Source organism: Rhamphochromis sp. 'chilingali' (genome assembly GCF_963969265.1).
Source record: "Rhamphochromis sp. 'chilingali' genome assembly, chromosome: 21".
In the NCBI taxonomy this organism is placed as follows: domain Eukaryota; kingdom Metazoa; phylum Chordata; class Actinopteri; order Cichliformes; family Cichlidae; genus Rhamphochromis; species Rhamphochromis sp. 'chilingali'.
Window position 1 is genome coordinate 12,196,481 of NC_137949.1, and position 20,723 is coordinate 12,217,203.

Below are 20,723 nucleotides of genomic sequence, written 5' to 3' on the forward strand. Positions count from 1 at the left end.
GGGACCTTTTGTTGCTCAATAACATCTGGAAGCTGTCGTCTTTTGTGTTGAACACTTTTACTGATGTTTTTCAGAATACAAATTTATATATACACACACACAACAGATGATCTCTGACATGTCTTGCCTCTCAAGTTCCTGTGAGATCTAAGCCTTACACTAAGTCTGATTCAATCTGACAAAACGTTATCAATGTCACAACCCGGGAGCCCCAGAAATCAGACAGATGTCATCGTGGCTGTAAAGGACAGAAACTAGAACCTAAAATATAAAAATATGCTTACGATGTGCCACAAAAGCTAATTGTGAATGTTATGTTCAAGCGTCTCACTGACTTTGGCAGGCAAGACCAGTGACACAACATTACAGAAAAGGATCTAGGGTACCAGCATGCTGTTCAACTACATATTCAAAGGCACAGGACAAAAGTGGGACTGAAATACCTAAAATAAAGTAGCCAAAATATCATGATTTAAATAAATTAAATCCATCAGATATATAAAAGCAGACATTTGCGAAGCCATTTTTACAATGTTGGTCACAAGAGGGGGGGAAAGCAAGTATAAGAGCATAAAAAAACGAAACCGTATACAAAAACAACACTTCAGTCCATTAACAGCAAAGTTGAAAAGGTTTTCTAGAAAAACACAGAACCCGTCTCCATTCTCATGGAGAGAGGTCTCATTGTAAAGTCAAAGTCCTTTATTTGCTTCCACTGCAGCAGTCTTATCCAAACAAAATCTCCGTTCTGATCTGTTGTATTGGCGTCACTGGGTGCTGAGGACCTCAAGGTGTCTTGGATTCCTCTTTTGGCCTAAAGAACCCAGAGTAACAGCGAGTAAGGACATTATTAGCATTCCCACTTAACCACCTCCTGGACAGCAGGGTCAATGTGTGTGTGTGCACTGTTTTCTCACTTTGATGTGTCCATTTTCTCCTCCTCTGGCACCTTCTCCTCTTCTTTGACTTCTGTTAAAAACAAAAATAGCATCAGCCACCCCGAGAGCCATAAAAATCATATTTAAGTGCTCTTGATATTACAGAACTACATGAGATAGGTGAGATTAGAATGAAAAGCATAGATACCTTTTGTTTCTCCCTCACCTTTCTTCTCCTTTTCTTCTCCCTCTTTCTCTCCTTCGGATTTAGTTCGCTTGGCCTTCTTGAAGCTGGCAGCATTTCTGCGGCCTCCTTCACCTTCATCCTCCGAATCAGAGAACTCCTCCTCACAGGCTATCCTCTTGTCACGAGAACGAACTGAGGGGTTAAATTTGAACATGTTACACTCTCCCGTCTGGCAGTTTGAACTGAACTGGGGTCTGTGTGAAGGTTCTTACTGGATACGCGCTTGTTGGGATCCTCCTCCTCCTCATCCCCGCTGTCCTCCTGCACTGCATCTTCTGGAATGGCCTGCATCTGGACACCAGGGGCATGAGGGAGCATCCGCAAGTTCTCAAACAGGCGCTGCCTAGAGGGGAGAAAGGATTTTTCAGTCAAAACATTTTCCACAACCTATGTGAGCTGCTCTTTTCCAGCAAGGCTGCTATAAAAACTAAAGAGCTGTTGAGGAAGAGCTTTGTGTATGCCTTTCTTCAATTCTAGCCAGGATACCAGATTTGTGTTCATTTAACAGGCCCAGGTTTCACTCTGTGTGAAACCTGGGCCTGAGTGTAAGCAAACAGACCAAATTGCTGATTTAGGTTCTGTTTTAGGCTACAATGTGTCATTTTGGAACATGTTTTGCTGGCAGGGTGCCACGGGATATTTTTGTTCTATAAAATGTGTCGTGGCTCAAAAAAGGTTAAAAAATACTAATTTAATCTATTTTCATGAGCTTACTTGATCTTCTCCAGGTAGTCGTTGGTGTTCTGATTGGTCATGTTGGAGGGGCTGATGTGCAGCTTGAAGTCTGGCCCAAAGTACTCAAAGTAGTCGTTGTATGGAAGCTCTGTGAAGCAAGTTTTATTAAAAGTATGTTAATGCTTTAAGGAGGCTGCTGGCCTCCTTTAGTGCTATGAAACCAAAGTTTGCTGCTAGTTCGTGGGACCAGCACAGAAGAATGTTACCCAACGTCTGTGTCTTAATTACAGCAAAGACATTTAAACACACCATTTGGGATGGAGGTATCTAGGGCCACGGCAGTCTCATACGTCCAGCAGCGTGCCACATTACGGATAGTATAGCCTCCTCCACCCAGCATAAGCAGTGGCAGGTTGAAGCTCTTCATATACTCCACACACTTAGCATGACCTAAAGCAAACAACATGGAAACAATCATTAAGCCTTCTTTAGAGTCTCAGTCCAATTTAGATCAAGAGAAGAGGATTTTTGTTTTAGTTAGCCAACCTTTGATGGTGAGGTTAAAGCAACCAAGCCTGTCTCCAGACAGCGAATCGGCTCCACACTGGAGAACCACCGCGCTGGGTTGGTACATCTCCATCACTTTAGCCATGATCTACACAAACAACACAAACACTATCACGAATGTTTCGTTACAAAAATGTCAAAGTGCAAAAGTTAACAATAGTTTTTTTTACTCACAGGCTTAAATATGGCTTCATAGGACTCATCGTCAATCCCATCCCTCAGCGGGTAATTCACAGCGTAATATTTGCCCTTTCCAGCTCCGATGTCCTACAGATAACAAAGCAAATATCAACTGGCTGCATTACCACACTGACATTTTGAAATGTATTCATCAAAGACCTACCCTGAGGTCACCGGTGCCAGGGAAGTACTCTCCATACTTGTGGAAGGACACGGTCATGACACGGTCTGTGGTGTAGAAAGCCTCTTCCACACCATCTCCGTGATGGATGTCAATATCTATGTACAGAACTCTCTGGTGGTATCTGAAAATAAAAGGAAAAGTTCTTGGAATCCACATAATGTCAGAAATATCGTCATTTACTTTTGAGGCTATATCACTTGTGTGCTTTGGGTCAGTGGCTTCCTTCATCTTGCAACAACACAGTTTCTTCAAAGAACAGTTTGTTATCAGCTGTGAGGTACCAAAGAAACCACAAACCACGATGCTTCTTCCAGTATGTTTTACACCCGGAATGAGGTTTTGGTATGCAGTGTTGCCTTTTCTTTTTCTGCCCTCCCAAATGTGGTCTTTTGAATCGAATTTGGATTTTGGTGGGCCTTGACTTGACTTCTACAGTGTTTTTGTCATCATTCATGCCTTTATTTACACCTCCTGGTATGACTTTTGATGGATTTATACTGAGTATAGTGAGTCTGATTTTGCCTTTTCCAATTTGTGCATACTTATAATTCTTCATCTAAGGCTGTGTGAAAGTTGTTTGTATCGTGCTATAGTTCCTACCAACCCATCTGTCTTGCACTGATCACTGATAAGAGTGTGGGACCTCCTCAACTTTTGTTTTCAATCTACTCATCTAAAACTGTATCTTTTGGAGAAGTAATTTGCAGAGACTTTTACTTCCCTTTTCCCTGCTGTAGCATTTTTGACTTACTTCAGTAACTCCAGGATAGCCAACACGATGTCATTGACATAACAAAACCCAGAGGCCTCTGACTTCTTGGCGTGATGAAGGCCTCCAGCCCAGTTGATAGCAATGTCTGTCTGCTGTTTGTTCAACTTCACAGCACCGGCTGGAGGACCGCGAGGATGTGAGAATTGAGAATCAGATTAGGTTGAATTTAGCAGATTACTGACATTATTACTGAAAGATGCTGCATGCCTCTCTGATGAGAGTTCAAATAAAGAAAACTCACCAACGGAGCCCCCGCCTGACAGCTGGCAGAACTCAAATAATCCATCAAACACTGGACAGTCCTCCCCCACATTAACTGTAAAGAAAAGCACAAAATTAGTCAACGTACACAATCAGTTTAATTGACTTTAGCTAAACAGCAAGTCTCTTACATCTCTGCATTTGTTTGCTGTATTCTGACATGTTATCGGGCCGGATTGAACGCAGGAACTTGATGTAATCGTCACTGTGATACTTGGTCATCTCCTCTCCACTCGCTTTGTGTGGACGCTGCAACAAAAAGGGCAAATTACTTACAGCTACTAAAACCAAACTTACACATCCAGACTGTAACTTTCACATACATATATTTCCATCTTTCTGTAGAGGCCATAGTTCAGTAACAGGTTGTGTGTCATGCGGATTCGGTGGGGCTTCATGGGATGCCCCTGTCCATAATAATAGTTTCCAACATCACCTGAAATGAGAACAAATAAAAACACACTGGATTACTATTTTACTCTACAGGCACGACCTCAGTTAGGAGAAGCAGAGCTGAAGTACAGAGGTTTGCACGTATGAAACATCCATGCAGCGGAAAAGGTTGTGAAGGTATCCAGCTGTAACTTCACGCAGGTCTGTTAAGGACCTCAAGCCAAGACACGCAGATCAAAGAGTCTCTGTTAAAGTCCAAAGTCGTGGCGTACACGGAGGATTTAGTGCACTGTGGGTCAATATCGATGAAAAGCATTTTTTTTAAAACCAGAACCACCGACATCTGAAGGAAGTAAGACGACCTAACCAAGTGTTAGCCTACTATTAACCAACTGTATTAACAATGAAGTACCCATTGTTAGCCTGCTAGCTAGTAACATTAACTAGTCCAGTTAAAGTAACAAGGTCCGGAAGAAAACGCTTTTAAGCAACATCTGAAAAGAAACCCTAGTATTTAGACAGTCTGAGCAAATATTATTGGAACATTAAGGCTCTGCTCGGACACAGCGGGACTGTGAGCGGCTCAGATGCTGCAAAGCCGCCTGCGACTCGAGCTAGCTACGTTAGCAACAGTGCCAGGTTAGCAGGAGGTTAAAAAAAAAGAAACGGTAACCTTTGTTAGTGCAGAGAGGCGGGTTTGATTCATCAACACGCCAGCGGTTTAGAGTGCAGCCACCCCAGTACTCACCATCATAGTAGTAGCAAACTTTTTTCTTTGTTCCTTGAGAAGTAAGCGCCATTTTTAGTCCGTTTTTAGCTGAATTTCACCGCCGCCGCACACACACCGCAGGAGACAACGGCGACAAGAGGCGGAGAGTTTGTGCCACGGCCAATCAATGGAGTGTGATGCTACAGTCTCGCCACAGGGGGCGACAGAGGGAGAGGCTGACAGAATCCACAACATGAACATGAACTACAGCGCGGATGAAATTATTTCTGTAGTTTACCTCATTAAAGACAGCAATATCATAATTGTTTTTAGTTAGAAGAGATTTTGCTTCATCCAAATCTCAACATTAACATAGAAGCAGAAGTATAATAAAGATAAAGATCCCTTTAGGGGTCGCCAAAGTGGATCATCTGCCTCCATCTCAGCCGATCTGTCAGCATCCTGTCAGCCTCACCTCTCCAACTTTGTCTCTATTTGTCTCTGTCCTTCTGATGTAGGCATTCCTTATCTTTTCTATCAATGAAAATCTTCAGCTTGACCACCTGACTTTTTTGTTACTATCATTATCTCCATTTTCCATCTTTTTCTATCATAGAAAAAGATGGACTATGGACTATGATTCATAGCCCTCAGAGCCTGCTGTCTGATCGTGTGGGTCAACTGTTCCATCACCATTGCTTCTCTCCATCATACCAGCAGCTCTCCTCCGTTACCTGTCAGTCTTTAAATTTAACGTACATACTCTCACCTCTGCCCTGCCTTTCATTCTCTCTCTGCTGCCTAACACACCTTCTCTTTTCTTTTTCATTTGTCTTCAGCCGACCTTTGCACAGTTTCCACCTTCACCCTGTTGCCCAACAGCACCAAAGGAAGTCATTGTTAAACTGGGATCTGACTGAAAAGGTATGAAGATCTAATTTTTGGTTTGGCAAAAAATTTACTGTGTTCTTCCTGATACAACTCTCTCGATTTATCCAGGACTGGAACCAGCACTACAGGTATGCTGGCTTTTGTCTGGTCAAAAAGCAAAGCAATTAGTATATTTAACTATAAGTAAAGTCAAAGCTAAAACTCAGATTGATTTTGTTTTATTTAACTTACAAAAATAAATTGTTTAGGGAAAAAAAATTACAGTACTTGGGGAAAGCCTCCCTATATTATTATTATTATTATGAAAAACTGAGCTAGAACTGATGCTTTAATTAGTATAAACTAAACTAAAAGCAGTAAACCTACTCAAGCAAACCCACTCGGGAAAAGAAAACTAAATGGAAAACAAAAATTAAAAAGAAATAATAAATATATAGAAAAAACAAAAAATGACTGTGTTGTAAACAGCATTTTAATGATGCAGCTGCTTTCTCCATATTTAATCAGAGGCAAATTTCTCAAATATAAACGTCTGTGTTATGTAAATAAAATCCTACAATAAGCAAGTAGCGCTGCCCCTAAAATAAATACAGCATTGTAAAAATATTATTTGCCTTTAAAACGAAATGCAGTACAAGTTTAAAGAACCCAAGATCAATGGAAGATTCAGAAGTTACCCCAAAACTTACAGTACTCGAGCAATAGCAATAGTTTGACGGCTCTCATGATTTTAGGGTAACGCACTGCAACATCAGCAATGATAAACTAAAATAATGCACATGTCATCTGGTAACAAACAACATTCATGAACAGCTTCTCTTTTTTTACTGAAATTAAAACACTTTCAAAAACATTTATTAAACAGCAGAGGTAAAACACAGCTGAAGCAGTGAACAGTATTTACACGTTAACAACAAGCACCAGGAGAGCAGCTGGTTATCCAGCTACATCAGTCAGTCCCCAGTTAATTCAAGCAGCTTGGCGATCACGCTCCCCTCTGCTGCTGGCTCTGATCCAGCTGGTTCATATTCATAGTTCCATAGGTAATAGTATCATATCTAAGTGGTCATGTCAGAATATATTTGATGCAGAAACTTGGAAAATGTCTGTTTATCCCTATCAGTAGAAAGGCATGCATTCTTCTAAAGAAAAAAATCAAAATCCAGCATCCACTGTCACAGGCTGTGCCTTAGTTTGAATCTGTTTATTGTATGTGTCTATTCCTAGCTATTCCTGGTATTGCCTCTCTGTGGATGTGAAGAAATCCTCCAGAACATTCCTCAGGTACTCGAACGTAGGTCTCTCCTCCGGATTCTCCTTCCAGCAGTGACACATGATGCTATAAAGAGCATCGGAGCAGTTGTCAGGCTGTGGCATTCTGTAGCTCCGCTCCAGGTTCTGGATTACCTCTGGGTTGGACATACCTGATAAAAAATAAATAAACAAATAAGAAATCAAATGTTTTTACAATTATTATTATTACTAGAATGAGTAATACGAGTGTGATCATTTACCAGGGTAAGGAATGCGTCCATATGTCACTATTTCTGTAAGGAGGATCCCAAATGACCACACATCAGATTTTATGGAGAAGGTGCCATAATTAATAGCTTCAGGGGCCGTCCATTTGATGGGGAACTTTGCACCTAGAAACAATGGAGAAGATTAAACAAGAATCTATGAAATGCTCTGAAATAGAGCCGAAGAGATGATATAGGTAAAGCTGTTGCTACCCTCTCTCGCTGTGTATTCGTTGTCCTCTATGAGTCGTGCGAGTCCAAAGTCGGCAACCTTGCAGATGAGCTCATGAGAGACGAGAATATTGGCAGCTCGCAGATCTCGATGAATGTAATTTTTCTGCTCAATAAATGCCATGCCGTCAGCCACCTGCAGGGGACAGCACAAGACAAAAGAAGCATGAGTGTGTGTGTGTGTGTGTGTTCAAGCACAAAATAAATGGCTGTGTACGGCCTGTGTGTATTTTAGCACTGTGCAATGTTTGTGTGTTAGACACATGAACCAGACAGATTCCCAAAGTAGGGAGTTGACTACTTCCTCGGGTCAGTTCTCTCTACCCTTTCACCTCTGTGCTCCACCCAGGTGCACAACACCAGCTCTACTTCCCAAAACAAAATGCTGCAGTCCTTGCTTTGCCTTCCCACAGACTGAGAGTTTATTACAGTGGCAGTCTGTGACTCATTCAGGTACAACACAGCTCATTTTGAAAGACGTGGACCTACAAGGGACTCTGATAGTGCACTCCGATGAATAAGGAAATTGATGCTAAGGATTTCCACAGAATTCACCACTCCACAAACACAAATTATCTGATACATTTATGGCGATCTGTTCATTTCTCTAGTTTTATCTAGTTTTTCTGAAGCTGCGGTGCATATTTCAGGCGTGAGAATGTGTCACATAGGCGGGGAGAAACCTGAGATGTACGTATGTTTGCGTCTTTCACAAAGTGGCAGTGTGACCTCCACCTCTACCTCTTTATACCTCTTTACACCTTTGTTCCATTCATTTGATTGTGGCATGAAAGAAATAATGGAAAGCATTTAAAAAGTTCTTAAAACCACACTTAGATTTGTGGTTGCCACTCTCAAAATATTATGAGTAAAAGCTCTAATTCCTCTAACTGCATGCATGTACTTTGATTTAAACATAAGGTAGGGTTGTGACCACAGCAATAAATCACATTTGTCTCTATGGTCCACTGCATGGTGGTTACAGTTACCACAAAATCTATCAGTGCATAACTGGCTTGAAAACGTTGATTCTGTAAAAATGCGTTCACTGCTGTGCACAAACTCCAGCCCTCTGCAGCGAGCTCTGAGGCATTCGAGAATTTGCCTCTTGCACATCGAGAATCTCGTCAGGTTAGACTTTGAAGCTTCAGCCTGCCTTCCTGTGGTTTTGTTTTCCATTCCCAAACCTACACATTTAACTTCTTTGACAGGTTATATTTCACAAAGTAGGAGTGGGTACAAATAGTAATATATGCTTAAAATTTTGCAGCTGAAGCCAGTGTGAAGTCAGCAGTTGGCTGGTTTAGCTTTGCTTTGCATTAAGACTGGAAAGATAAGGAAGCAGTGGGTCTGACTTGAAAGAAGTTTCAACTACACTTTTTCGTTTTCGACCTAAGCTTATTATAATACTTTCACTGCCACATGTATTCGGTGGCAAAGGCCATACTTTTAAAATTTTAGCTACGTTGGCATCTTTGTGCAAATGTGTGATTAAAAAAACACAAGATAAAATGTTCAGGCAATAGCCCCCTTGTTCGGTGGTAATAAGCCTCTGTGGTATATGTGCCACAGTGTCTAGACCAGCCTGCATTCATCAACATGGTTTCACATCTGCACGCACACACACACACACACGGTTCTGATATTATCACCAGATTAAACTAAGCCTCAACAGTGGGTACTTTACTGCGTGGAAGTGCTGTGCTAGAATAATAGGAAGTGAAAAACGAAATCTTGTAAATAACTTGAAGAGAGGATGGAGATAAGTGGGCAGATATATTCACTGTAACAATAAATGTCTTGCCTGAGATGACATCTCTATCAGGACGTTCATGGGCAAATTGCTCCCCTCTGTTGTTTTCAGGTAATCCACCAGGCTACCTGTAAGAAAAATATACAACTTAAGTTTTCATTCATTCAAAAAGAATAACAGGTTGCATAATGGCGCGTCCACATTACTGACTGTTATGCAACAAAGATTAGGCAACAATGAATGCTAAAATGAATTGGAAAAAACCATGCACTGTCCACAAGACTAATTATATTTCCCTTTATCCACAACAAAAGCCCTCGCGATTCTCCGCAGCCATAAATACAGCGAGCTGGACCAGAATAGCACCTCAAATCAGTGAACATTTTACTTGGAGGAAGCAGAGACCATCGGATATGTTTCTGATAGCTGACTTTGTGTTGACTTTGATTAGCAGAGAACAATACCTCTGTGCACCACCCAACCAAGTCAGACCAAAGGAAATAGTTTCAGAGGAATGACTGTGCCAGGAAAGAAGAGGCAGTTACTCCTCTGCTTAAGTCCGGAGGACAGTTTTTGAAGTATGAGAACCAGGGTAAAGCTCTTTGTCAAGGTCACAAAGGGAAGCTGGGATGGCACGCCTGTTATTTTCCATCTTTGTTGTCTCTGATAATAAAAAAAAGGGAGAAGCGGAAAAGATGGGAACTCCAGAGCCGTCCTTTCTTTTCACAACAGAAGCGACAATTGTGTCCCGTTAACATGTGGATCCCAGACAAAGACACGGCCTCACATAGAACCAGTGCTGGTGGTTTGCAAGCTACTCACAGACGACTATACAAAGGCACGCCATTCATTTCAGCAGTAGGGCCGTTGTTGTGTTTGTGACAGCATCTCTCTGTGCATTTTGCGATTGTTCCTCTCAGTGAAAGATTTGTGGGCAGTAAACCTTTATTGAGAGTACTGAAACTGCTAACATGATTTGTGATTCACTGCAATTCCTCATATGTTATGTAAGAGGAGAGGGGAAAAGAGGAAGACACAGTGGCGAGATGCTGAACAAACTGTTATTCAAAGCGCTGCGGCATGTTTGTTTACGGCCGCAGCGGTGCAGTGTGCCGACATTTGTGTAAATGTGTCCCTGGAAAAGAGCCAGGCACCATCAGGGGTCTGTGTGAACAATAACACAGTGATTCATCCTCTCCTAATTTAACACCCTTCGTCTCAGACGGGCCGGAGAGACTTCCCCTCGATGCGTAAACACCAGTAACCTGTCTGGAAGGGGCCCAGCAAAGAAGTGAAAGTTCATGTTTGCTTTGAAACATTTTAGCAGCCAGCAGTGAAGGCCACGAGGAGAAGCCGAAAATGGCCTATCAGAGCTTGGCCGCTTCATCAAAGCAGCAAGTTTTGAAGGGAAGGGCCCGTGAGTTACTGTGGCTGCCTCATTCAGATTTCCTCACACGACTCGATTCATGTAAAAATTACAGAGCTTCATCTCTTATCAAAGATCAAAGTCAAACAAACAGAAGGGCAGCTGTGGATGTACCATCAAAACCTATTCTACTGATTCAACAGGCTCACTGAGGTGGAGCAGGTGTATGACGACATTATGACTCAGGGAAAAGAAGAAACGCATTGGGCTGCCCGCTCTTTTGTTCGAGCATGTGCTTTCACCCAAAGTCTGATAGGAGATCAACATGTTTAATCCTGAGCGTCTATAACAGCGCGAGAACTTACAACAGAAATTCTTTTGTCTTTGCTGCAGGCTGCAGGCACAGAGCTCACCCTGACACGGCAGGAGATGTCAGACAGGCTTAGACATATTTTAGATTACTTAATTGAATGGAAAGGAGCTGGTGTGATTACAAACGCATATCTCTTTAATTTACCTTCAAATAGGAACTGCTCAGAAACACTGATTTATTTTCCTTTAATGCTTCAGCTGACATGTGGAATTCCCTCTTGAGTGTTGGGCGCTACTAGCTCATTAGTAAAATTCTCCAGGTTGTGACACATGTTGTGTTTCTGCCTACCATTTTCCATGTACTCGGTGACAATATAGATCGGCTCCTGGGTAACCACAGCGAAGAGGCGGACGAGGCGAGGATGCTGCAGGTTCTTCATCATGTTGGCTTCTGCCAAGAAAGCTTCCACTGACATAGTGCCCATTTTCAGATTCTTGATTGCCACTTTCCTGTCGTTGTTGTAGACACCTGAAAACATATGGGCATATAGATATCACAGGGTGAACTCATGCTGGTGTTTACCACTTAGCACTTTTTACTTTAGTATGTCAGAGCTGAAAAAATTGAGCTAACAAGCAAGTGTCAAAAAATGGCAAGTGTTTGAATGGCCACTAGTGGCTGGTTTAACCTTCCCATAGTTAACAACCTTCCCATAGTCTGGTGCAAAAACAGGTTTCTAACTGTTTCACTGTTTAAATCGTGGCAAGAGGACATGCAAACGCATGACTGTGGGTTGAAGTTTGAAAAAGACAAAAGAAGTGTTATATAAATACACATCCATTTAGCCTTTGGAGTTACACATTACAAGGGTGTGTCTGCCTTGAGTGTCTTAATATTTAATCTGTTACCCACCACCAGTCCAGTATTTGTGCAGTGCACCAGCACAGACTATGACTGTAACTTGCTGAGCGGTTTGTCAGTGAGATGGCTAAAATGAAGTGGGTGACTCCACGTTTGCCGTTGATTAAATAACATTGAATGCTAAATCATTACTTTTGTGTGCGGTCATGACTAACCAAGTCAAGTCAAATGTTAGAGTGCTGCTTGAAACAAGTCACCCAGTACTTTATATAGTGTAAGGTAAAGACCCTAGAATAATACAGAGAAAACCCAAGAATCCGATGACCTCCTATGAGCAAGTACTTGGTGGCTCGAAGGAAAAGCTCAGCTTTAACAGGAAGAAGCCTCTGACAGAACCTCAGTGTCTGGGGTTGAGGGTGAGGGGAGGAGCGTTTAAAGCTGAATGGCGAAATGCGGTGTATAAAAATGTTTGCAGGCTCCGTGCTTCTGAAAATGAAATCATTGTGGGTGTAACAACAGAAGATTTATTATCGCACAGCACGAATCCCAGCTATGGAGACATTTGGTAAAGCTGTCTTTTAATAAGATGTTTTATCTTTATTTTATTGTCTTTTTTTCCTTCCCTGTAATGAAGGCCGATTGATATCATATCGTGCCAAATATGTCAAACAAAGCAAAGTCAGCAGGACTCCACTCTACTCATTTTTAGAAAATGTAACAACTTTTATCCACAATCAAATGTTAGATTATAACCCTGAACTGATTGCCAAACAAAGCTATGCCTCTACTCCAACTAAGAATGTCCTGTTCTGTCCACACGAGTAATTAAGCCCGTCTAGTTGCCGGCTGGTGATTTGATGACTCTAAACACAGCTCTTTTGTCACCAGTGGAGCGATTCAACGTGGGCCAGGCGAGCAACAGTTTTTGAATGGCTTTCATGCAAACAGGTTCTCATTCCAGCTCTGGAACACTGACACCCTCCTCATGCCAACTAAAGCCACAGCCGAGCAGTTTCACTTTCAGTTACACAAAGCGCTGAACAATTCACACCAAACATGAAGTGCAGCGACACTGTGAGCAAATTATTTTTACTATTCAAAGCATCTCTCTGCCCCTTTTATCTACTATGGAAATCTTGTTAGAAGACGTAGTTGTGTATTTTCATGTGCATGTGAATAAACATTTCAAAGCCAGGGACAGTCGCACCCACAATTCAAGAATGTCACTGAACCAATGTTTGGATGAGGATGAAGAAACAAACAGAGCTCTGGCTACATGGGAGCAAACATTGTAAGTATAAAGTGGCTGTGAGTGGAGAAGTTCCATTGTTGGTAATGTTTAGCTCTTAAAGAGAGGTTTGTTTGGGATGTTAAATTGTGCTGGCAAATGAGGATGGGGAATAGAGGGAAAGTTACCCCTGCAATTCAGTAATAATGGGGTTGTGGTACAGATTAGTTCAACTGATACCCATGTGATCCAAACACTTTGTGTCTTGTTTACCTTAATCCTTCACAGGAAAGCCAGATTTATGCTGCTTGAGCGATGTTGTGTAACACGGTTAATACCTCCCATCACTCTTCAGTTAACCAGCTCAAACAAGCCTACAATTAAGACTGCATGGAGGAAACGCTTCTGCATACACTGCAGAAAAACCCTGGCGAAAACTTTCTGGCAGCCACGCAGTCAAGGCCACAGCCAGATTGAGCAACTGGGCTTTATACACACGATCTTTTTCTGCAAAATTCTGCAAACCTTTAAAAGTCATGCAAATGGAAATGCACTTACCCATCCAGACTTCTCCAAACTGCCCAGCTCCGAGCCTGCGTTCCAGTTTCAGAGACTCACGAGGAATCTCCCACTCGTCCTGCCACCAGGGCTTCTGCGGTGCCCTAGACTGACATGGTTTCACCAGCTTTGTGCACAGCCCGTCTGCATCACCTGAATGACAAAGAAAAGAAACGTATAAAATTATTAGAATGAAGACTCCACAGTAACCAGCAATATCGATAATCCCCTCAAGAGGCTGTACGCACGTGAGTGATGATGGACGAGCTCCTTCAGCGAGTTGAAGGATATCTTCGCTGTGATGTAGAAGCCACCATTGTCCATGTTGCGGATCCTGTAGTGCTTCACTCCTTCACCTGTGTTATGGTCCAGATCTCTCACTGACAACGAGTATGATCCTGGAACAGGAAGTTAGAACCATGATGATTTACTCTAAAATGTCCTAACTAAGCTTTTCACTGTCAGACACTTAAGGCTTTCCAAAATACATAATCCACTACAACGCATGAAATTAGTAGCTAATGTATTGGAAATGTCAATATTAATACATCAGTACATTAGTACTATTAAAATTTTTTAATTTTCTCATAATATAGACAAAGTTTAATGCTAAAATGGCCTTTGAAGCAGAAATAATGTTGTGGGCTGATTCGCTCTGCGTAGATTTGCAACATCGTGACAGCTTTAATGCTTAAAGTTGCTAATCTGATCATTTTTACCAACCAGGAGCATTGAAAATCCTTTCCACCTGACAAACCTGAGATACATGCACTATCTACTCCCATGTAACATAAAAATGTTTGCTTTGTTTCCCATAATGCTTTAAACAGGAAGCATATTGGTGTCATGGAGTTGTTATAGCTTGAACACACGTGGTAACCTCTGGGGCTTGAAAATTAAGAAAAGGCTTTGATGAGGCAGTATTAGGGTCTCAGCTGTTGTGAGTGACAGGTCGATAATACGTGTAGCTTCTAGCTGTCTTCCAGGTGTCACCTCACCCGCTTCCTGTCACCGAAATGGACTTTTTGAGCATGTTTGCTGCCATGTTAACAGACCGTCCAGCAAACTCTTCCAGTTTTTCGGTGAGTGACTTACTAACAGCGAGTAGCTGTGTGTGCATCTGGATGCATCTTGGCAATTAAGCTAGCTAATATAGCACTCACTGACCATATCAAAGATGGCCAACGTGATGGGGTGATAGTGGTGTTTGCAAACAGACTACAGTTTTCTCAGTGAGAAACAGCCCCAGCCCTGGTCTCTGTTAACAGTTTCCTGGTGGTTTTATGGGTTTAGTCGCTGGTTTTTGGTGAGATTTTCGATTTGTTGAGTAAAATGTTACCGTAAGTCCATTTTGTAAAGTTTTATCATTCTAAGTGTCAGAGAGCGGGTTTATCGAGAGGATGCTCATTGGCTAACGACTTGTGGTTTTCATATTAGCACTCAACCATCTGGTCCAAGTATTATCACTCATTGCTCCACAATAGTGAAGGCCATAATGCCAAACTTCAAGCTGAAAAACATAGTTGTGCAATCATCTATCTTTTATACACAGCTTATGTTTTATTCAGCTGAAGGTGAGAGTTTGAATCCTGTTACATTTCTGAAAATTTACCGCTTCAAAAGTAAGAGGAAAAAAAAGGATTTACAAGCAACCAAATGATGCAACCATCACTCGATTAAGCTGGCAATGAAGAAAGCATGACAATGATTCTCAGACAGGTTTTGGTTTACGTGGCTGGGGTCCTCTTGTAAAGCTTAATGCACATATGGGAACACCCCTCAGTAACCAGCCTACATTGTAGAGACGCTGGTGTGGTCGTCTTTTTGTTGGAAAACGATTTGGGTGGGTTTTTTAATCTGTTTTTATTGTTTTATGTGTTATGAGGTTTATCTTGTTTTTATGGACTATGAGTCTGGGATAAATAAAGATTGATTGATTGTAATAATTTATATTTTATAGTCATTTTACTACAATGCATAGAAACATCACTTTTCTCACAAAATGTGAGTCACCGTGTGTTCCAGTGTGTTATGAGTCAGAGTTAAATATCTGTGGTAATCACACTGTACTGCGTTGTTCTGTGAGGCTGTACGTGGGCACAGTCGAATACTTTAACAATTATAAGGTTCATTCGACGATGTTAAAAAAGCACAGTGTAGACCGCCGTACAGAACTGTGTGCCAGTGGCTAAAATAATGAATCGTGGCACACTTCAGGGGGGTGAGCATTTAGCAGTCGTGGCTTCATTTCCAGTGAAATTAATGCAGCATGTAAGTCATATTTTTATTTTAAGCAAGGAGCAGGAAAACAAAACTGAAACAAAACAGATGAGACAAATTGGGAAACAGGTAGTGGGATTACGGGAAATGCACGTAATAACAAAACTGACTGCTACTGAGGAAACCAGTCATATTGTTCATGAGCTCACTTGTTCCATTTAGGTTATTAAAGGTTTAAAATGTGACATATAGCATTTAAGTGCATCTCAATGTGAAGTAAAACAGACTGCTGAGAAGCCGCCTGTTGATCTGCGCAGTTGGTTTTCTGTAGAGCATTTTACCTTTGGCGGTCTCACTCTCTCGAATCAGGAAGGAACCCTGCGTATTCCCAGGAGCGAGGAGCAGCCTCATGGCTTCGTTTCTCGAAATGTTCCTGAAGAACCACCTGCAGCGCAAACACACCATATGCTTCACACTTTGAGCTAACCACTTCCCTTCCCTCAGGGACAGATAATGCATTGCATGACATGAGATGGTGTTGAGGTTGAATGACATGGCTTTGAAAGGCGTGTCAGCGTGCTTCCTGTGTGACGTACGGTTCGGTCTCCACGGTGGACAATGCGACAAAGTTGTAGGGGATGTAGCCCTGCTGGCCTGTGGTGAGAGACTCTGCCAGATACCATTCTGGATCATCCCTGCATGTCAGAAGAGGCAGCAACAATACTCTGAGTTAGTTATCATAGCCGTGATGTGTGTCACACAGCTTCAGAAAACAGGTTCAGTTCAACCCCAAAAAGGCCTCAATAGTCTTTACGTGAATAAAATGAAGCGCATCGCTGGGAGGGAGAAAAATGTGTTGCTCTGTGTAAAAGAAGAAGACGCTGAAGGGAAAGAAGGATGCTCAGCACAGACTTAATTGTAAACGGCCCTAAAAATGAAAGATTTAAGATCTTGAGCTACATAAATTAATCTTGTTATGTCGTTGGAGTTCTGCCTAAAATCATTAACAATTGTCACACGTTTTAATACAATATTAGCTAGCAGTCGTTCCAGGAAGTTATGTTTTCTATGTCACAAACATATTTTTTTTACTAAAAAACTGGTAAATCTTGCTACATTAAGTGTGCATGCAGAACACTAGCTTTTTATATTTTGATATATTAACTTTAACTTTCAAGCAAAAGATTATTTTCTTTTCTGCGTACATACACATATTCGAATGAGTTTCTATTGCACATTTTTATATTTACCCACATATATATAGCACAGTATGTCATATGGCTTTATTTCCTTTGCTGTTATATGTATGTTTTTCTCTTGTTAAAGTTTGTGTTTCCTCTTTCAAACCCGCAAAATCACACGTCTGAATTTTTTGGGGGCATTTTTTTACATTTATTCAATTTTCAACAGCACACATTGACAGGAAGTGTTGGGTGAGATCATGTAGTCATAACATCTCCCATCTGAAAATACATTCTAAAACATATGGCGTGTATTTACAGTGGGTGCTCGGCAGTCCAGCAGACCCACAGCTGTGTGCAAGTATGATTAAAAGCTGAATTTAAGTCATTTGCAAATAAGTTAATCCCAATATTTAACTGAAAACGTACAAAGACAATATAGCAAAAAATGTGCTCAATTTAAATTTGGCGTCAACAATGCATTAAAAGAAAATGTGGGGACAGAGCAGTTAGAGACTGGAAAAACTGTGTAATACGCAAAAAAAGCAGTTGGTGGAACATGAAGCTAGAAATGTTAATTAGAAACACGATCGTTTTTATAACGAGCGTCGCGCAGATGTTTTCTAATTTAAGTCTTTATCTGAGTCTTTCGTATTTAACCCTAGGGCGAGGCTGAGCACTTGAAATATCGATACCCATGATCTAAAAACACCACAGCCATCTTTTGGTGTAGTAAACAATGCGTACTGCCATGCAGGTGACAGACATTCTTGCTTATTTTAGCAAAACACTGCTACTCTGTATTATTATTACAGCAGCTTGGCTTCACTTGTGGTCCAGATGTGTCAGCCATCCCAAAAACAAGATTACCCCAGCTGTTCCAATCAACAAACAAAAAAGAGATTTCACTTTCAAAACTGCAACGATTGATTTTCTCGTTTTCCTAACATACACAGGGTCACGATACACAGTGGAAAGTGTGTCAGTCCCAACTTTTTCAAACATATTTCTGGTATTAAAGTCAAAATGAGTGTATATATAATTAAAAACAAAACAATGCAGTTTCTCAGTTTGGGTTGTCTTTGTACAATCATCAGTTAAATGTCCTGGTGTTAAGGTTTTATAGCTTATGCTCCACTATTTATGGGGTGAGTGGATAATGGACCAGATTAGTTCTTGGTTTCGTTGCAAGACATTGCTGTGTGTTTAAAAGCAGATTACTTGTTGAGGATCTTGAGTTTGTCTCCTTTGTCGAAGCCGAGGTCGCCGTCATGAGTGGGCTCATAGCTGTAAATGGCCACCACAACGTTGACTGCAAGACAAAATTTGTAGTTTTAGATACAATTTTACTTACAATTAACATGAAAAGCTTATGTCAAGCTTATTTCAACCTATTCCATTTTACATATCTGACAAAGACATGTGGGGCCCTTTCACGGCGGCACATTGTAATGCATTACATTACACAGAAAAAGCAAACGATCCCCTGTGAGCGTGAGCTGGCGATGGCGAATAATCCCCTCTCGTCAGAGTGTACGAGAACAGCAAGTAGACATTTACAGGTGAATAATTAAAGATTTATTTATAGGGCAAGATAATGGCATTATAAATTGTTGTCTTTTCATTATTTATAGAACTAACTCCAACTTAGAGGCTAAAAATATAATAGATAAACTAGCGGAAGCTGTTTCCTGCATGGGGAAGTGAATCATCATAAAAAATGTGTCACTACATGATTTACTGTAACTACTTGCTGCAACTGATCCTGGATCACATTCATTATTACACAAAGGACCCAGGAAACAAAGTGTGGCTGTGGTACTTGAGTACACAATAAGCCCAAAGTTACTTGAATAATTTCATGCATACTTGGTCATATTTGTGTAAACAGCAAGAGGAACCACCGCGGAAACCAGAGAATGGAAAGCAAATGGAAAACTTTGTGTTCATAAACAATGAAATGGAAATATTTATAATGTGATGGGATGAGGGAAAAGTCCAGATGTACTGACACTGACACAATAAAAAAAACTATATTACATAATTATGTATACAGTTATTTTCAAATTGTACTCATGCAGTGCATCTATTAGCCCGCAGGAAAATGTCTGAAGTGCTAAACTGAGGCTGTCGTGTGTAACTAAGCGAAATAATTAAAAATGGATTTAACTCCATCAGGATAAGTTTATAGACAAAATTTACTTTTTCTAAAACTTATTACCTGGTAAAGGTGATGTAGGAGGTGTCATCTGCGATGGATATGGAATCAGCTGCTCTGTGTACTGGGAAGAAATAAACAAGATTAGATTTCCATTTTATACTTTGTAAGATTTATGCGGTCAAACAAGACACCATCGCACGTCACATTCACTGTAAGACCGTGAAGTTCTACGGTTTCATACGTGGATCGTGACGGTAAATCGTAAGACATGTGGTTTTCTCCTTTATTTCTGTCATTTCCAGTCTAATGGGAAATCTAATTCTCAGAGAGGAAACAAACAACATTGGACGGATAGTTACGCCCGCATTTAGTTACACAACCAAAAGGAAACTTTCCTCACAGTTATGTAAGTTATACAGAAATATATGACAATAATCAACAACAATCCACACAACACAAAATACACTGTGGGTTTACAGCTTATGTGTTTGTCCCCCAAGTGGTCATTCTCACACACACCACAAACCAGAAGCTTTTCATGTATGGACGCTCATTCATGTGCACCAACACACTCACACTAATGTGCACATGCTACACACAAGATGAACACTTACTGGGTTGCATGATTGTGGCGGTATGGGACAGTTGCAGTGTTCGCAGATTTCATCCAAGTTCTCGATCCACTCACTGTCTGAATAGTCCGAACTGCAGTTGCAGCCCATCTTTTCTGCACGGCGGAAACTTGTGGTTATTTTCAAAAAAATCTGATGCTCATAAAATGGGAACAACAAATTAGCAGTGGAAGAAATGGCATCTTAGATTCACCAACGAATGATTCCACGTCGCTTTACAACCACATATTATAATCACTATTTAAAATTATGTAAGTCGAATTCTCTTGGAAAATCTAAAGAAAAACAGTTTGAGTAAATCTTTTTTGGCTAAATTTGAAATTGTGTGCTCTAAAAAGCTTTTGCTTCCGAAAACTGCTTCAGTCAGATGTGACTGAGGGCCTCGCCTCAAAATGGAGCCTCAGAGGGAAATCGGGCTCAGAAATAAGAGTCTGAGACCTGAAGGGACTTTTTTTAAATGCTACCCTGCGTCAGTTAAACAAAATCACATCCAGAACTGACACAGTTTTGCTATAATGTTCAGCACTGTTCAATGTTCAGTCACATCGGGGCGTTTCCTGCTCTCATTCTGGAGAAAGTAAAGCAGGCCCTGCAGAAGTGTACCAGTGTTAATCTGGTATAATCCAGCATCTGCACGTGCTCTGTATATTGTGTTTTAGACTGGTACTCTGTATGAACCGGCTTTCTCAGGCTCGCTTGGCTCCCACCAGACCATTCATGGAAGAAGGTCAGTGGGCCAATCGCAGCAGCCGTCTGTCCCAAAGGCTCAAAGCCGTGAGAAAAATCTGGAGAGTAACAGCCCACTACTGCCCTGAGACCCCAAGAAAGGAATCACAGAGGGATCATAAAGATGTTTTTATTTTATCATCAGCACTCCTACACTTACTGACACACACTCGGGGAGTAATACAAGTCAGCATTTTCCACTGAGGGGTTACCCTC

General features: G+C 41.2%; 2 protein-coding genes and 1 long non-coding RNA gene across 4 annotated transcripts; 1 reads left to right on the top strand and 2 right to left on the bottom strand.

Annotated features, from left to right (window-relative positions):
* Positions 1 to 38: 38 nt before the first annotated feature.
* On the bottom strand, positions 39 to 5,060 carry LOC308389061 (putative histone deacetylase 1-B). 2 transcript variants are annotated; one of them, XM_080870200.1, is made up of 14 exons: positions 4,906 to 5,060; positions 4,088 to 4,200; positions 3,896 to 4,013; positions 3,745 to 3,819; positions 3,483 to 3,621; positions 2,711 to 2,852; positions 2,542 to 2,634; positions 2,347 to 2,455; positions 2,110 to 2,250; positions 1,840 to 1,948; positions 1,338 to 1,468; positions 1,105 to 1,257; positions 918 to 969; positions 39 to 814 (listed from the first exon to the last, which is right to left on the bottom strand). In XM_080870200.1, the coding sequence occupies exons 1-14, from the start codon at positions 4,955 to 4,957 to the stop codon at positions 787 to 789; spliced, it is 1,455 nt and encodes a 484-aa protein (XP_080726326.1). In that variant the 5' UTR covers positions 4,958 to 5,060; the 3' UTR covers positions 39 to 786. The 2 variants fall into 2 exon arrangements, with proteins under 2 accessions (XP_080726326.1, XP_080726325.1); XM_080870199.1 differs by having other exon boundaries at positions 1,087 to 1,257.
* On the top strand, positions 4,207 to 7,096 carry LOC308389064. The gene is made up of 3 exons (XR_013970211.1): positions 4,207 to 4,509; positions 5,706 to 5,790; positions 6,985 to 7,096. It is a non-coding gene; the product is annotated as an uncharacterized lncRNA (long non-coding RNA).
* lck (LCK proto-oncogene, Src family tyrosine kinase) lies at positions 6,122 to 19,871 on the bottom strand (the record flags this gene model as incomplete). Its single annotated transcript, XM_080870201.1, has 12 exons — positions 6,122 to 7,181; positions 7,272 to 7,403; positions 7,491 to 7,644; positions 9,313 to 9,389; positions 11,289 to 11,468; positions 13,588 to 13,740; positions 13,836 to 13,985; positions 16,149 to 16,252; positions 16,404 to 16,502; positions 18,210 to 18,300; positions 19,210 to 19,270; positions 19,764 to 19,871. 12 exons carry the CDS (start codon positions 19,869 to 19,871, stop codon positions 6,985 to 6,987), a joined length of 1,506 nt encoding a protein of 501 aa, XP_080726327.1. The 3' UTR covers positions 6,122 to 6,984.
* Positions 19,872 to 20,723: the final 852 nt, after the last annotated feature.